Here is an 18,942-nt window from a genome sequence, read left to right on the forward strand (position 1 = left end):
GTTCATGCCAAATTTCATTAAAAAAGATTATGAAGCAGACACCTAATTTTTTGTTGCAGAATATGTACCTAAGTTAAAATATTGTAAATAAAGGAAAATATTGCGCAAATAACAACAAAGTTCCATAAAAAAAACTACCGTTAGCCGAAGCTGACATTTTAAAATTGCTCGCTATTTTTTTAAGCAATCCTTGCATAAAATTTTGTTTCTTAAATATCCATAACTTTTTGTAGAACTGTTATTTTGTTAAGAAATTTTCACTAATAATAATACTAATTTTAGCCTCTTTCCAATAATATGTAATAATCAATAATATAAAATAGTTTGACATTTTTACACACATACGTTATTTGAACTCAAAAGATGTCTTTGTTTGACAATCAACAAGTAGGGTTGTCTTTATTTCTAAAATTCTTCACATTTTGTTTGCTTTAAATCGTTTCCAGTTTGGATTTTATTTTATGTTTTTTTTAACTATGTTGTTTGTGTATGTATTGTATACGCTCTAAGTTTTAAAAAAGTATATAAAGAATAATATTAAAATAGTGTAATATTCCGTTAATACTTTTTCTCTAGTTGTACGGTTTCAACTTAAGTTTTAACTTTAGACATTTTTGAATTAACTTTGAATAAACTTACCTTAAACAATTATTTAATAGTTTCTACATAATAGATATTTTACAAGCAAAAAGAGAATTACAGGAAAAGAATTAACTATTAGTTTGTAGTTTGTATTTTTACTATTTGTATTTTAAATTATGGCATAAATTTTTTTACAGATGAATCATGTGTACTTAATATAAACACCTACTTAAAACAAATCTCCATTTGTGAACTTTGTCAACTTAATTGTTTAAACAGAATTGTTTCATTTTCTGATCAAAACGTTTTACATTTTTAATTTTACTTACAAGTCAAAATGGCCTTAATCAAATTTGGAGGTTTATTAACCAAACAAAGCAAAAATTACGCAACATTTAATAAAAAAAAATAAAAAAATAAAAAAGACTTCAGCATGTTTTGGGGTTATATTTGGTTGGTTATTTTTATTATTATTTATTTAGACCATAAACACATTATAAAGTTAAAAAAACCATCCGCCCTTGCATTATTGCCTTCATAAATATTAGAAACGTTTACAAATATACAAATTTCTGAAAATTTCCCTAATGGTACTGATGGTCCGGAAAAGTATTTTGAAAGATTTGTTATTATTTACTCCGATTATCAATAAGACGTGCTCTTGATGTTGAATACTGATAATTATAAATGTTAGTTGTAATATGTATTTAATAACTAATATATTGTAACTATTAACCAAATAAACATATTTTGTAATTACTAATAATAATAATACATAGCAGTTGTTTAATTGCATTGATACAACTTAATATTTGATAATTACTTGATAAGACTTACAATGACAACCATTACAATGACTTTTTACAATGTTTCTTTTAATTAATGGAATTTTCTGGGCGAACCCGTGAAATAGCTTTAATATTTTTTATACAAGTTTTTATAGTTTGAAAAGCAGCCAGTGTAATTTTACAACATCATTTCTATTGATACCATACTCAATTTACTATAAAATTCTCTTTTCCATTTTAGAACATTACTTAGTTTACCATGGACATCTTTAGTTCTAACTAAAGATGTTATACATGTTGATATTTAAAAAACTTTAAATAATGAAAAATAATCTTTTAACTTTAAATCTTTTTGTTAATATTGAACTTCTTAAAAATCTGTATATCTTTCTATGCCCTCAAAATGTTTCCAAGATGGAATGCCGCTGTTACGCAACATTTATTATTATTCTCAAACTACGGCAGATTGTTGCTGTTGGATACCCAATAATGCAATACCCAAACTTTTACAGTTTTTAATTTTGGTTAATATGCATTTGCACTATTTGTTCATATATTGGATGTACACACTCTCTAAAGTAAACTCTAATGTAACACACTCTTTAAAATAAACTCGTGAAATAAAAAAGCATTTTTATTTCACGGCAGTGACGGATCCAGAATTTTTTGGTGAGAGAGGGGGCGGCAGATATTAATGCAAACCTAAAAAAAAACATCTTTAGTTTAAAAAAGAAGCCTTTAAATCAAAAAATTTAATTCTGGTAGGGTGGGGGGGAGATATATACCCTCATCACTCCTTTATTGGATCCATCACTGTTTCATTGTCCACACTTTGTTTACAATTTAGTTTTTTTTCTTCAGACTTTTTTAGGTTATTTAAAACGACTAAAAAATGTTTTAAAATCTCCTAACCTGAAAATGCTCATTGGAAGACAAGTTAACTAATTATCAACTTAAAATTTTCTTAATTTGCTCTTTAGATAGGCAGCCGTGGCGCAGTGGTTAGAGCGCTTGAAGCAGGAGATCCAGGCCCAAAATGAGCTCTGGACATATTTTTGCGTCACGGTAAAGAAGGAGGCGTGAACTTCCTGGTTAAATGCACTTCCGCGGTGCTCTGTGACAAGACCATTAGGTCTTCTTGGAGCACCTAAATTCAAAAAAAAAAAAAAGACAGGGAGTATATATAAAAAAGAAAATTCAGGACAAAAAATCAATTGCAGGAAAAATATTGAAAAAAGACACCGCGTTTTAAAAACAAAAAGAAGTTAACAAGCTAAACAAGGATCGAATTTTTTTTTTTTTTTTTGCTTATGGAGACTTTAGAAGCTAATGTAGAGTATAACACATCAATTCTCGTCAGATGGCGTGATCACAAACCTATAGAGTTGTGTTATTTTATGTTATGTATGTATGAAAGAAAATTTAACTAAAAATATTATTCTTTTTGTTAATTGCGTTTTAACAGTTTGTACTAAACCATGGCCTGATATTAAGAAAAAATAGGAATGCATGGTTCATTAAATCTTGATTTTATGATCCAAAGTGTTGCTAAAATAAAAAATTTAAAGTGCTAAAGGCTCAGTCTGCTACCCTAAGTAAATTTGTTTGTGACCCAGAGAATACTTTATTGAACGCAACTGTTGACAATGATTAAAAAAAAGTCAGAAAGCAGCTGCTATTAAAATTGCTGTAAGAAATTTATTTTAATGTTGTGCATTATATTGTGCAATCAGATCATTTTTTTGCTCCAAAGTGTTGGCTTTTAATCTAAAAAAACATATTTTTAATTGAAGAGACAATTAAAATTTACCCTTACCCCTATCCTACCTTAACATTTGTGTTAGATCATTTAAAATCAAAAATTACTTCAAACTTTCCTTATCATAACCAAGGAGTAGAAAGGGCTGTTAGAGTATGTTAATAGTGTTTTAGAATATACAACTTAGACCATTATTCTTTTCACAAGTAATTCTAATAAAAGTTAAAGACTTAATTTATTGGTATAAGAAAAATTTCAAAGTCGCTAATGATAAACAAGCTTGTTAATAATAAGCAAATTTAAAAAGTTTTGTTTTCCGACGGGCAGATTTTAAAAGTTTTGTTTTCCGACGGGCAAATTTAAAAAGTTTTGTTTTCCGACGGGCAAATTTAAAAAGTTTTGTTTTCCGACGGGCAGTTTTGCTTTTTTTTAAGGATTTTTGCATATTTTCTGTGCAGTTTTGCTTTAAATCCTTAATTCAACATTTGCGAAAGTATTTGGCGGTACAATAATATTTTTTGAAAAGTTCAAAGCAGATTAATAGAGAATAAATATATTTATATAAATATGTGTTTTTCTGATTTGTTAGAAACTAATTATGTTGTAAAAAGACTAACAAAAAACATGGCTATTATACCAAAAGTAGAACAAAAACATGCAAAAAACATGACTAATATACTAAAAGTGGAACAAAATTATAAAAGCGCATTAACATATAAACTTACCATACACTGATAAAGTGTTATTATTAAACAGTTTTTCAAATAAAATAATGTTGTTCAAATTTTTAAAAGTTCTTATTTTTTATTTGTAAATTTTTGCAAACGACATTCTTTTTTTACTCTGCCGATGGTGGTAAATAGATTTCAAAAGCTAACATTTATGCAATAATCCATTATTATTATTAGATTATATTTAATGAACTTTTGTTTGACAAACGTGTAATCCTATTATCAATTTAAATGCCATAGAATGAACCGTGATTTCATTATTTTACTTGTTGCAAAGTAAGCAATAAAATTGTTGATATCAACATTTAATGGTGTTAGACGGGAATAAGAGTTATTAGGGGAGAGCAAATTAGTTTCTGGCTTCACATCAAGATAAAACTAAACTAGTCCGACTTAATCATATGACTTATATCACAAATATTAAATTATATACCAGTGATATAGTATAGGATTTTGATTCATCTCGCCAAGCTTTAAAAGGATCACTACAGTCAAAGTCGAAGGCTACTTACTTTTTTTTAACATTTATTTCATTTTATTTGCAACACTCTCAACTCTAAACTTTAAAACATGCACTTTTTAAACAAGGTCGTTGCGCGGCAAACCAGATTAAGCAAATGTACTTCCAGAAACATTGGGTAGAATTGAACCGCAAACCTCTTAATTGTGAAGCTAGCTGGTGTACTACTGCTTTGATTACACTTTAATGACTGTTAATTAGATTTTATTTTTTATTGTTCAGTCAATAGAAGAAAAAGAGTAAATTAAATGAATAAAGAACAATTTGTTGTTCAGATTTAATGTAGTACATTTGGTCCATGCGCTAACTTACACAAATATTGGTACAATTTTAATAAAAGATTGACGAAATATTAAAGCTGTATTCGTAGTCATTTTGAAATGTAAATAATATTACATAATTAACGTAGAAATACTTGAGTTATTAAGGTGGCACACAACTGAAAACAAGTTTTTTTGTAAATAATCAAAATTTTGATTTTTTTTTTTTTAATGACAATTATTTTATATTAAAATAAAATAAAAAACAGATAATTTTTTTTTTAAATTAATTTTATTATCCATAATGGCCAAAAATGGGTTGTAAAACATGTGTTTTTAGTAAATCTTCAAAACCTAATAACTTAATTTTGCCTCAACTACTGAAACTAAAATTTTGAACATAGCTTCCTAATCATATTTCACCCTGTTTGACCGTGGGAATTTTTATAATTTAAATTATTTCATGAAATATTGCATTTCTAACAAAATCACCTAATATATATATGAAATATCAATAAATTCAGCACTATAAACATCAATATTTCACTTTCTATAACTTTTTATGAAAATTCTGAGGGTTAAATGAAGTATTATATTATGATAAACAAATCCTGAAAATTGTATTATGTAATTCTGTTTTGTTAATGAGAAAATGTGTTTCAAAGTTTAAAAAAATACATATTGAGAAAAAAGCAAAAATAAGAAAAAAATATATAACAACATAAAAATTATCAAAATCCACCAGAGATGTAACTATCAGTTGTTTCTTTTATTTGCTGATCGTCTATGAAACCTTTTTTAACTGCTCTTATTTTTTTTCTCTGCATTTTACTTTCATCCGTTGACTTTGACTTCATATGTCGAATTCTGGTTTTGTCAACTTTACTTGACGAAGCTAATGTAACAATTCCACTCAAGCCAAAGTATTTTAAAACTTCTAATACACCATTAGCACCATCATTATAATGCAGCACTGCTGAGTATGTTCCCATTTCAATTGTAGACTTACTAACAAATGTGTGCTTTGGTACGCGAGACCATATAATAGAATTTAATGCTTCATTGGCATTTTGCGTCGTTCCATGCAAACATTTAATTAGAAGATCATCAGCCTGAAGATCCTTGATGATTGGTAAAATAAGATTCTTAATCCAGATAGGTATACATGATTTTGATTTGTAATTTGTATTATTTAGAGCCCAATATTTGCACCAACTTGCCAATCCTCTTGGGCAAAACTGATGTTGCATTTGCTGGTTTTCAAAGTTGGTAAAATGAAATAAAATAGCATAAACTGCCTTTTTCATAGCATACAAGTTGTTGACATTTTGACGAATGGCCATGCCATAATAGTTTTGCATAGAATTTATACATTTTTCTGTTAGGTTACCTCTACCTGATAAAGGTGTTTTAGTGCCTTTGTGTGCTTTGACTAAATTTCTAAGTCGTGTACCCAATCTTTTTTGCACATGACCTACACATTCAAGTTTTATTGGAGTGATGTCAAAATCCTGGTAAGGGTTTGAGTTTTTGACATCTTTGAATGAAGAAGTGTCTCCATCACCTAGAAACTCTTTATAAATTAGATTATTTTTTTTAACCGAGCGATTAAAAATTGTTACTGCTCCTGCAGACTCCATACTTCCAGACGAAGATTTGTGATTTATTTCACATTGATGATCAATTATCCAACACTGATATTCTGGAGTTCCTTTTTTACTGTTCCACATTTTACAGCCCATGCAGTACTTAGACAAAACTTCAATATCAATGCATTTATCCCCAGAAATCGCAGTAACTACACCGTGCAATGAATTGTGACCGCGTTTCTGCCATGTACCATCAATTGAAACTCTTACACATGGTATATCCTGAGCAATGTCAACTTTTTTAGAGTCCTTAGTCGCTAATAACATACTTTTATAAGCACTTTTATAAGCTACCATAATAGTTTTGTTTAATTTTTGAAATCCATTTTCAGATATACATTTTAAGTTCATGCAAGATGAAAATGTTTTTATAGCTCCATAACCACTGCCTACTTCTCGAAAAGCTATTATTGCACGAATATTAACATCATATGGTGAGTTAGCTGTTACTGCATCAAATTTAGCATTTATTGATTTGTTTGATGAATTAAATCTTTTAACATAATCACAGTGTTCACATTTTAATTGAAACAAATGTGCAAATCCTTTTCTACTGGAATCAACATCTGTTAAAAGTAATGGCTGAAAGCAGTTGTTGCATGCAGTTTTAGCTATAAGTTCTTTAAGAATTGAAAAATTAATAAAAACAAAATAGTTATCTTTTCCAGAATCAAATGTATTCGAGTAGTTGGGTTTGATTTTCCTTTCACTAGAACAGCTACTTGCTGCTTGAGTTGTGGACGATGTCATCGTCGATGATAAGATGTAAGAAGAAGATGATTTTTTATTTCCAACAACACCATTCCATTTTCGTTTTATCCTTCTTGATAAATTTTGTTTAGTTTTATTTCCTTGTTTATTCATTTAAAAACAACTTTATTCCAACTAAATTGAAATCAATTTTTAAATTATTTGGTATAAAATGAGAAAAAAGTTACAGTATAAAAGACTAACATTAACAGATTAAAAACAGTCTTGTTCGTAAATAAAATTTTGAATTATGACTTTTAAAACTGAAAACTAACAAGAGTCTGCGTATAACAAATTAAAACCAAGTTTGTGATGGTGTTTTACTGTTTTGAATTCAGAAAAACTCCTATGACTGATGGTTGCTAAGGCGTTGTTAGGGAATTTATTTTCAAGTGTCATCTACTAAAATGATATTAAATCAACTTTTATATCATTTTTGAGACTAATTTTTTTTTTATATGTTCAAGGAATGGTTATAGAATCAAAATACCCAAAAATCTAAAAATTGATTTTTTTCAAAAAACTTGCTTTTTTTCAGTTGTGTGCCACCTTAAAGAACTTTAAATGTTTGAGAGAACTTTTTTTTTTTAAACTTAAAAAATATCATTCAAATAAAAACTCTGAACTTTGAATGCGGCTTTACAAATGTTGTTTACAATAGTGTTAAAAGTCAGTTTATTGTTTTTATTTATTTTAAAATTAATACTTATTAAATAATATTTAAAACGTAACTGTTTTAATTAGTTTAATTTAACAATTAAATTAAGCAGTTGATTTACAATTTACTTATTTAAACAAATAACTGTTAATTTAAGTACTGTTTCTATTAACTCTTTAAGTAAACAATTAACAGTTTACGAGGTTTATTAAAATAAATGTTAGAAAATATCAAACATTTAATATAAAATCAAAAAACCTTGAAATTCAAAAATAGGATGAAACAATATTAAAAATTTCTGCTAACCCTAATTTTTTTAACCCTTTCGTGACGAGTGACCCGTATGGCGGTTCATAAAATTTGTTTTTAAATGACGAGTGACCCGCATGGCGGTTCATAAACAATTTTGAGTATTTCAAATTATCTATAGCAATTGGGGAAAACTTTAAACTTATCTTTGAAATTTGAATAGTCTCTTAAGTTAATGCTTCAAACCGTTTGTTAATTGCATTTATTGATCGCTCAAAAATCAATTTTAAAAAATGACACAAATAGATAAAAAAATATACTGTTAAAATGAGATTCTTGATATTTTTTCACTGATAGATATTTAATATCAAAAACGATATGCTTATGTATTTCTTCTTTATTTGTTTAAGGTTACATAAAGAAGCTATATATTTTTGTTAATTTCAACATTATATATTTTGATCACGTTACTAAAATTATATAAAAATTTTTTAAGTTTTTTAATTTTCTGAAAGCCAATTCTTTGACAAAAAAAACAAGGTTTTATTTGTAAAATTCTGACTAGTAATTTTCATTCTATACCCTTTTAATTGATCATGATCATAGATCGTTATTTTACGCGCAGTCATATAGCTGTTTTTAACTCGTGAAAGGGTTAAACTCCAATTTTTTGTGACTAATTAGCTCAGTTGTCAATCCTTGCCTGTTGTGCGATACGAGATCATATTCGATAGAGTTCATAATCAATACGAGTTCATATTCAGCCATCGCCAACTCCACGCCTGAGAATATATTGGTACCCAAACTTGTTAGTCAATAATGAACGCTACATTAGTCTTTATGACTATTTGTGGCTGTTTTTTAGGGGTGTTTAAAAAAATCGAATTTTTAAAACGCAGATACACATGAAGCCAAATTGAGGCATACAAAAAAAATAAACGATTAAGAAATAAGATTCAACAAATATTAAGATTTACCTTGTGCTCAAGCGTCAAAATACCCTTATAAATGCCCGGAATAGTGCCCAAGTAATGATTCTTTGAGTGCAAGGTAAATCTAAATATTTAAATTTTTTTGTTAATGTGCTCATAATGGTCCGTATTTTTTCAGATTGTTTTATATCATTCAGAATGTTTTGATTTTTTATAATTGTTGCTCAAATTAAAGAAGACTTAAAAAAAGAAAAAAATATGCACACACAAAAAAAAAATGTAACACGTGTTTAACATAAAAAACAAACTTTCACATAACGTTAAACAAGTCACTTAAATTAAAGTGGACTTTTGTTTGATTTGTTTGCCTAATTGCAATTTTTTTGCTTTATAAACAAGTTTTATTTTAATCCGTTTAAAAGTCGTTTTTAGAAAGAAATTCTTAAATCGTTTTAAAATAAAAAGCTGACTATTGTAATTTAACATTCATGTACTTTGTGAAATTCTGTAGTAAACAATTTTATCCCATACTTGCAAAGAAGTGAATGCCATTTCTTTTTGTAAAGATGTAAATGCCAATCTTACAAAATAGTTATTAAAATATTTCTTAGATTATAATGGAAATATAGAAAAAAGTTGATAGTTACAAGTGCAAATAATAGTTAGAAACTGTTGAAAAAAGGTAAAGTAAAACAAAATAGAAAAATGAAAATAAAACATTTTATTATTAAGAAAGTCAAACCAACGATATCAGGTAACAAATTTGTTACCTACATTTTTTGATTTTTAAATATTGAGTTTAAAAATATTTAGCGTTGTACACAGTGACGTCACTGGTTGTAGAGGAGCAAACTTGACCTGAACTTTTGTTAATTAACTATTAAATATCAAAATTTAGATGGCAGTTGATTAACTGCCAACTAAATTGAATATTTTAAAACACGTAGCTTTTAATCAGTTTATGCTTCCTAAAACATCAAAAAGTTATTATATACTTGCTTGCTCAGTAAAAAAATACAGGAAATATCAAAGGTGTATTGAACGGGATTGTGCATACTAAGAAAAATAAAAGGTTCCTGGCTTAAAGTTTGGTTCCCTCTTAAATCAGATAACTACCTGATCCAAAAGCTGAATAGAATGAACAAGAATTATTTGATTTTGAAATAGCAATAAGACTTTGAACTGAACTAAGAAACAAACTGGAGAAAATCGTTTGAGTATGAATAGCGATCATTAAGATACAACAACTTTAGAACAAAGTTAAGTTACGTCGTTATTTAGGTTGTTTTAACGTTGAATTAACGTTTTTTTTTTTAAATAAAAATATCACTTTCACCGTGAATCGAACACTGATTACACTGAGTACTTTCATAACAGCGAGTTTGCATATGTGCGAATATTAGCATAAGTGCGAATTGGCATAACTTCGAACTGTCATAAGTGCAAATCATAATATGGCATGTGTGTGAATTGACTAAAAAAAATTAAAAACAATGACATAAGTGTGAATCTGTATAAGTGCCAACTAACGTAGTTGAAACTGATACAGATTCACACTTAGAAAATCAAATAAAACTAGTAAATAAAATAACCTCTATTTCAAACATAGAAGAAAAAAAAATGAAAAAAATTCTTTTTTTGCCGGAAATAAAAAACTTTTTATGCGACATTTTTACTTTAGATTTACATTTGGTTCCTTGGTTATCCAATCCCAATGGGTCAAAAAATTGCAATGATTGGAGCCTGGAAACAAAAAATCCTTGAAATTTTTTCCCCCTGCTCCAAATGTGAGAGCAACAAGTTGATTAAATTTTTTTTGTACCATTCTCAATTAGACTTATATTCATCGATAAACTTTGTGTTTCATAGTATAATTTCTCAGCGTTCAAAAATTATTTTTTTTGAATTCCGGTCGGAATTTGTGACTTTTTGGTCATTCCAGTTCCGGCCGTAATAACCATATTTTAGGCCAGAAAGCCAGAATTTATTTTTTACCTTTTCTTTAAGACATGTGACACAGGCTGTGTAAATTAATTAAAAAATCATTGTCCTATAAGGCAATAAAGAACTTTAGCTAAACCAAGGTAAAAAATACAAGTTTCTTAATAATCACAATGTAACTTTATTTTCAATAATCAAATATGTAAGGATTTTTAAAAGTTTAGGAATTTTGTGATGCAAAAAGAGTTGCTATCCAGTTTTAGGAACAAACTGGATAACTGGATTTCTTTTATTTCATCAAATGTTTATTTTGCTCTCTTTCATCAAATTTCTTTCCTCTGAGAAAATAAGACTTTCATCAAATAAGACTTTCCTCTGAGAAAATAAGACTTTCATCAAATAAGACTTTCCTCTGAGAAAATAAGACTTTCATCAAATAAGACTTTCCTCTGAGAAAAGTCTCATTTTAAATTTTACTTAAATTTTAAATAATTAAAAAGTATAGGGTGCCTAATACATTAAATATTTCAATTTTGACCTAAATGGAAAAGTAGAAAACAAAAAAATAAATTTAAATATAAATATCATGCAGGTTAAAACTTTCAATAAATAAAATTATAAGAAACAAATACGTTATGGGCATGGGGAAAAATCATCCTTGTTTGACACATGCATAAACATGTAAATATTTGAAGTTTGCTTTATGTCTAGAATCTCAAAGATAATATAGTGTGACCTGTTTGTTACATTCTTTCATTATTTCTGACACTAAAAAATCGCTAATCTTTTTAGCCTCTAAATAAACAAATTTTGATTTGTAGTATACACCAATTTTGGTATTTTTAGTGTTTTAAGAACTGGAACAAAAACACCCTTAAAAAACGTTTCTAATAATTTCTGAGTTAAGAAAATTTCGAAAAATCAATCAGATTGCCTTAAAAAGAATGATGATTTATAAATAGATTTCATCAAAATATATTTTTGACTTTCAAATATTACGACCATATAAAGTTTAGAACCATCTTACATGTATCAAAAAATAAAATTTCAGTTTTTAATATTTTGAAAACGGTTTCTATCAAATAAAGACCTACTGAAAAGTGTAATATAAACGAAACAGAAGCAATAATAACTTTTGCTAAAAGCCTATATTACATATGCCTTTGAGGAAAGTGATAACGCAGTAATACGATCAGGGATAAACAACGGATAGTCACCAAAAACCACACTAAGTCTACTTATCTCATTCATATTAGTTCAGATACGGTTATCAAGTTTCTAACCATTGTGGAAAACCTTATTCTTTGTCTCCAGATTAGTGAGACTTATCTACGATATGACACTCATAAATGGCACTAACCTAACTGCTTGGTTTGTTGCCAATCTATATCGAGTTATAATTAACAGGTTGACAGTCCTCTTTTTAAGAAAAGTTTATACAGTTGAATTATATGGAGACTACAGGGCAGTATGCAATTTCTACTTTCCTATTTCCAGCGCGCCCCTGCCAGATTGTTTCATGTAAGGGTAAAAGGAACAACTCCAGAACTTTTTAACTCTCATACGGTTCGGATCGAAAAATTTTATTATGAATTATACTTATCACCTAAAAAATCTTATTATGAATCATACTCAACACCTAAATGAATCATACTAAACATCTAAAATTAATTCAATTTTTGCACTTAGAGTGTTCTTGATTGGCAGGGTAGAATAGCAAAAAGCAATTTAAGAAAGAACTTTTACAAATACAACAATTTATCTTTTAAAAATGGTCGACAGTTAAAATAATATGTTCAATTCCTGTAATATGGTAAATTGATATTTATTTGTAACATCTTAAATTAATATTTATTTGTAATGTCGTTTAACTTAATCTTAATTATTTTATGAATCTCAATTTTTTGTTTGACTTAAGTTGATTTATTTTATTGTTGTCTTAAAACTTAACCAATAAAAAAAATGTATAACTTACTTTATAAATTATAAATAAATTTAAAAAAACACTTTTTCATTTATCCAACTTGATTTATAAACTAAAATATTTAAAATAAAAAGATATTTTGATGTTTGGAGTAGCTTACAGTAATCCAAAGTTAAGCTTTTTTTTATAGTTTTGATTAATCTTCTATTAATGTTCTTTTCTCAATCTATTTTTATCTTTAATTAAAGTTTTTTTTATGCATAATGACACATAATAATACTGTGTCTTTATTTGATATAGCTTTATTTAGACAGTGACTGAGATATAGGTATTTTTTTAAATCGATTGACATCTTACCTAGTGTTCATGTAATCTTTTCCCCTGTCTAGACATAAAACAGGAACGCCGTATTACTGATATCTTATCTATCAGATACAAAAATCTTGTTAAACGTGACTAATAGTGCAATTACTAACTTATACTTACTTTTTTAGAAAACAGTCGGCAGCTTTTAAGATTTTGCCTCCCTTAATCTATTCCTAGAACCGCCTCTGTACGAGTCACAATATTTTATTTGACATAATTTGCTTTATTTTGTTGTTGTTTTAAAACTTGTATGAACTTATTATTAATAAAACAGTATTTGTCATAAAACCTTCTTTAACTTATAACCTAATATTTAACAAAACATTTTTCATTTATCCAACTTGATTTATAAACTAAAGTTCATGATATATTGGTGTTCGAAGTAGTGTGCAGTAATCCAAAATTAAGCTTTTTTAAAGTTTTGAGTAATTTTCTATTAATCTGCTTTTCCCAAATTTTTTTTTAGTTATATTAAAGTTATTTTTATACATAATGACGCATAATAATATTATGTCTCTACTTGATATAGCTCTATTTAGACAGTGACGGAAATTTAAGCATTTTTTCAAACCGTTTGACATCTTGCCCCCTGTCAACACTTAAATAGGAACGCCGTGTTGCTGACTTTTATCTATCAGATATATAAAATCTTTTTATACTTGACCAATAAAACAACCGTTAACGGACAATATTTGAAAACTACTTTTTTAGGTTGTTTGCGTGTTTGCCGCATTTTTTTAATAAAATACACTTCCAAACTCCACTTCAGCATTTTGAGTAAACGCGCGCTTGAGCGTCGCTTTGCTATTCAAAAGTTTTAAAATCTCAAGTTTTTGAATTCTTTATATTGATTAGGCGTTTTAATTATAAACCTAATATTAAAGCAAGAAACTTTGACCATGACTTTCTTACCGAAACAATGACGTCAAAATTATTACTGGAAGATTTTTGGACAATAGGAATCTTCATCACTAACTATATAAATAGATGATGATAACTTCTATAAAATGGATTTTTTTCTTGTATACTTTGATAATATTATTTGGACCATGTGATTCTAAAGAAAAAAGCGTTTCGGTAGCTTTACGAAGAAATGCTAGAACTGTTAAGGGAGGGAACCAAAACACTGAGAATTTAAAAGGAAGGCCTGGACAAGGTTATTATATAGCATTAGAAATAGGAACTCCGCCGCAAAGAGTAAGAAATTATTATTTTTTTAATGTTTTGAAATTGTGACACCCTTTCTCTTTCCCACTCAATACTGCTCACTGTACACAACTATTCAAGCACGCTGTTTGTTTCTAGTACAGTGCAGTAAAAGTGTTTTCTAAGATAGTGTTACGTTAAAAAAAAATTTAACTGCAAAAAAATGAATATATTCATGAAAGTATTTAGACCAGTTACTAAGACTGTTTTGAACTTAAAAATTTGATTTAAACAAACAATTAGCATTATATATAAAAAAAACATATATTTTTTTAGCATTTGATATTATTTTTATATATAGATTAATGTTCTGGTAGATACAGGAAGTAGTAATTTCGCAGTGGCAGCTACACCACACCCTTATTTACCAGTCTACTTTCATCCTGATAGGTTAGTAGTTAATAGTAATTTTGTAAGTAAAAAAATCTTTTGTATTTTTATGTTGGTTATTATTATTAATGTTTTTATTAGGTAATTATCTCCAGGTAAAGTTGTTATTGTGCGAACCCTTATTTAAACATTTCACGCGTTTATATTATTTTTATTAAACTATTTTATTACTAGCTCATTGACATCATTTCAATAGCTAAAATGTTAGGACTGGAATATGGAAATTATTGAAACAATTATTATGATAGATTTTTTAAGTTAAATTTTTGCTTTTTAGACCGTTGGGGTGGGACAGCCATTAATTAGCAACATTTTGGTGGGGTCAAGATATTATAACAAACCATTCACAGTAAGGAAAAGTAAGGATTAAAAAGTTGTACATTTACCGTAATATCATAAGAAGACTTCTCTCTAAGTAAAAAGTCAGGATCATTTTGCTAGTGGTAACATGCATTCCAGTAGAACTTGCCAAATATTTTGCTGCGTTTTTTTAAACTGCATTTAGAGTTTGAGGTTTTTTATTTCTAAAATTATTTTTTTAATATCACCAGAAAATGTTCACTTCGGACTACTTATTGTGTGCGTAGATAATGCAATATTTACGAATTGGAATACACTGAAAAAAGGTATGTGTATAAGTCGCGTATATTAGAACTGATTTATAAATACACCGAATGACAATAAAAAATAATGGTTCCTTTGATGCAACTTACGCACAGGTTCTTATTTAGAGACCAACATTCGGACAGGAAAAAAGTTTAAAGATGATAAGAAATTTTATTAAAATTTTATTTCAATATATGACGTAATTTTATATTACATAGTTTAAGATAGTGTAAGACTAATATACTTAAATAATTTATTCAAAAAATTTTATGATTTGAGGGTTTGCCTGCTTACAAATCATTAAATCAAAAAAAAAATGCCTCTTCCCCTCCTTGCTTCCTTTCAGATGGTCTGGATCCACCACGAATATAGTGTGGCGTTCTTTTTTAGTCTAATTTTGAGCGGTATAAGTATTACAGTCATACATGGATCTCACTGACTTCATCTTATAAAGATGTGTGGTTTATATATGATGACATATGCTTTCCACACGTGGCCTAAGCAAAACTTTGAGGCACAAGTATAGTGTGGCGTTTGTTTTTATTTAGTAAGGTTTTAGTGGTTTATGCATTATAGCCACACATGGATCACAGGTTTACGGCTAGAGCTAAAAATGCTTAAACATTTTTTAAACTAAATAATTAAAAACAATTTTTATTCAAAATTACGTCTAAGTTAAATTTATTTAAGTCCGTAAATACATCTTTATTTTTACTTTTAACTTTTTTAATGGAGTTTTTTCAATGAATGGTCGCTAACAAACTATTAAGTTCGATATATGTATTTGGTACGTACAAATGTAGTACGAACTTCTATATTTTGTGCTTATGCAAATGCAATTTTCTTTAACAAAAAGTTTAATGGCTTATTTAATTGTTAAATTCAAACAAAGCATTCACAGTAATTACTAAAAAATGTTCAATAATTGTTTCATTAATGAATATCGAAAACTCTGAAAGAAAATTTATTGCTGTTTGCATTAAAATTTAAAAAAGAAATTAAAAAAAAAAGCAATAATAAATGCAATCTTCTCCGTTTGAAATTTTCCGCCAGCGCACGAAAAAGCGCTGACCGGACAGTAATTGATTGTCTAGCGTGAGCAATTTTAAAAAATATTTGTTTTTTGTACCTCTTTAATTAGAATTTGATTAAGAAAAAAGATTTATTTCAATTTAAAAATACGCTTGAAATTTTTTGGCGAGCGCTTAAAAAAGCGCCAGCTTTAGTATTGGCGGGCGTGTGGGCGAGCGCAAAACTGCAAGAGCGCGAAAGCGCTCGTCAAACAGAGAAGACTGTAAATGCGTCTTTTTTTATTACATATATGAATGAGTTTATAATTGATTTGTTTATGTTTCTTTTTTTTCTTAAACAAAATGATAAAATACAGATAAAAAAGATTTAAAAAGACGAAACATAAAGAGTTTACTAGATTTGGAAAGCTAATTACCAGTTGTGGCAAAAAATCAACACCTTTTATTTGTGAATTTATACATATTGGTAAAATATATGTTAAAGCATGATTTTTAAAATGTATTCGCCTCATAAAATCATACACTTCTGTTTATTAATTAAGTATAAAGTCATTATAGAAAACCGGAAAAGCGTGGTAAAAATGAATTGAAAATTGCGCCATAATAAACAGCTCACGGAAACTAGAATCCATAAGTATCAAAAAGTTATGATGAAGTTGATAATGAGACTTATTTGATGAAAGTAAAGACTCGCTTAACGGAGTTTTTTTTAGAAGAGTTAACATTGCTAACATGAAATAACGTTAAAATTGAATTCTACACATAAAGGTAAAAATGAATGTCGCATAAATAGTTACAGTCACATGCAGAGTTACAGCAAAAATGCGTAGCGAAAAGTTCAAACTTCGATCCCTACCACAACTCTGGTAGTGTGCTCGCTCTACTTGTTTTACGTGCAGCGTCCTTGTTTGTCAAGGATTGTGTTTCAGAGCTAACAAAAAAAAGTTGACGTTTTTACTCCCTCAGCCTTGGTTAGGTACCTAACGAAAGCCGAGGTTAACTTAGCTGAATATAAGGAATTTTTTTGATTTGATGATTTAAAAATAATTTGAAATAAACAATTGTATTTAAACTATGTTTTTAAAATTTAACAACCCAAAACCTACCCAAAATGTTAAATAGTTTAAATTAATGAACTAAATGTAACCTTAATATCGCGCAAATAACAATTCAAAGCCTGATCTTGTTTTGGTATATATATTACAAAGTGTTGCATTAGGTGACCTTCCATGCTGGAAACATATCTCACCACTATCTATATTGTGCATTTATGGTTTTAAGGTCTCTTCTTTAAATGTCTCTGTAATAGTAATAGTGAAATATCTCTTACACAATATTTAAAACATCTTCTATTGCAATAAGGCAAACAGAAATCATGTTTATAAGCTGCTTATCAATAAAGCTTGAATTTATTACTAGTCTTAAAATATTTGGGAATAGAGGATTTTCCAAAAAATATGTCAATTTGTCAAACATAGAGCCTAGATTAGATTTGCACTCTTTAATTATTTGTAAAACATCTTTCACAAAAGTGTGTAAACTTTAACATTTTGCTAATTTATTAGTTCTAATAAAAGTGATACATTGTTGTAGTTAGATTTGATCTAAAAAATTAACGAATTCTTTTGAGTCTCCTTAAGCGCCTTTAAACCTTATCTTGTATCTTTGACATCAAGTGAATGCTGTTGATCAAGTGTTGGGTTTGATACATAAACAAGTGTTTATCACTTTCTTATCTATCAAAAGGGAAATTAATTAGAGGATAATAACAAAGCAGGTATCTACAAAGAATATTAAAAATAATCTTTTATCAATTTAATAGGTACCATAAGCAAGTTTTAACTTTCTTAATAGTTTTTTTTTTAAATTCATCTATAAAGAAATAAAACAATACTTAATAAATGAAAGTTTTTTTTTTAATTCATCTATAAAGAAACAAAAAAATACTTAATAAATGAAAATACCAACATAAAGAAATACAAGTGAAGAACAATATTAAAACTTTCACATAAAAATAATAATGGTTGAATAACAAAAGCACAATTCGAAAAAACAAAATTAAAAAAAGCAAAAGAAAAAAATAGTAAAGTGATAAAAGAACTAAAGTATATCAGTATTCTTTTCTAGAGCAAGAATCACTGACTAAGTCAACGATTAAAAATTCAAGAAAAAAAGAAATTTTTTCAATAATAGGAAGAGAAAAAACATAGAGATGGCAATGTTACCCCAATAAAATCTAAGTTGGGGTAATTTCACCACCTTAATTATTCACAAATTTTTTATTTAAATAGCATTTTTTTAACATTTTTAAAGCACATCTACAATCAGTTAAATAAAAGCAATAAAATGAAATAAGTGTGTGAAAGAATAAATCATCAAAAAACAATCAATCAATGAGCAAAAAAATAATTGGGAAAAAAATTTTTTAGTTAACTAAAAAAAGAATATTAATACCATGCAAATTAAAAAAAAAAATTTTTAGTTCACTAACTATAACACATAAGTGTTAAAAACTATGTTATATATAATTGTTTAAAAACTTTTTTCAAATTTGTTTTCAAAATTGTTTTCTAGATTTTACTGAGCAATAAAATTCTACT

At 27.7% G+C, this 18,942-nt stretch overlaps 2 protein-coding genes across 3 annotated transcripts in view; one reads left to right on the top strand and one right to left on the bottom strand.

Annotated features, from left to right (window-relative positions):
- Window positions 1-4,032, bottom strand: part of LOC100213305 (diacylglycerol kinase eta) — a 113,538-nt gene extending 109,506 nt beyond the window's left edge. For both annotated transcript variants that reach the window (XM_065788633.1, XM_065788631.1), the window contains exon 1: window positions 3,855-4,032. In XM_065788633.1, the coding sequence (XP_065644705.1) occupies window positions 3,855-3,857 (3 nt within the window). In that variant the 5' untranslated portion in view covers window positions 3,858-4,032. The remainder of the gene's footprint in view (window positions 1-3,854) is intronic.
- Window positions 4,033-13,936: 9,904 nt separating this feature from the next.
- The window catches only part of LOC100215715 (beta-secretase 1), a 32,443-nt gene continuing 27,437 nt past the window's right edge, over window positions 13,937-18,942 (top strand). The window contains exons 1-2 of the mRNA XM_065788629.1: window positions 13,937-14,306; window positions 14,617-14,705. Coding sequence (XP_065644701.1) covers window positions 14,097-14,306; window positions 14,617-14,705 — 299 coding nt within the window. The 5' untranslated portion in view covers window positions 13,937-14,096. The remainder of the gene's footprint in view (window positions 14,307-14,616; window positions 14,706-18,942) is intronic.

Source organism: Hydra vulgaris, chromosome 01, assembly GCF_038396675.1.
Source record: "Hydra vulgaris chromosome 01, alternate assembly HydraT2T_AEP".
NCBI lineage: Eukaryota > Metazoa > Cnidaria > Hydrozoa > Anthoathecata > Hydridae > Hydra > Hydra vulgaris.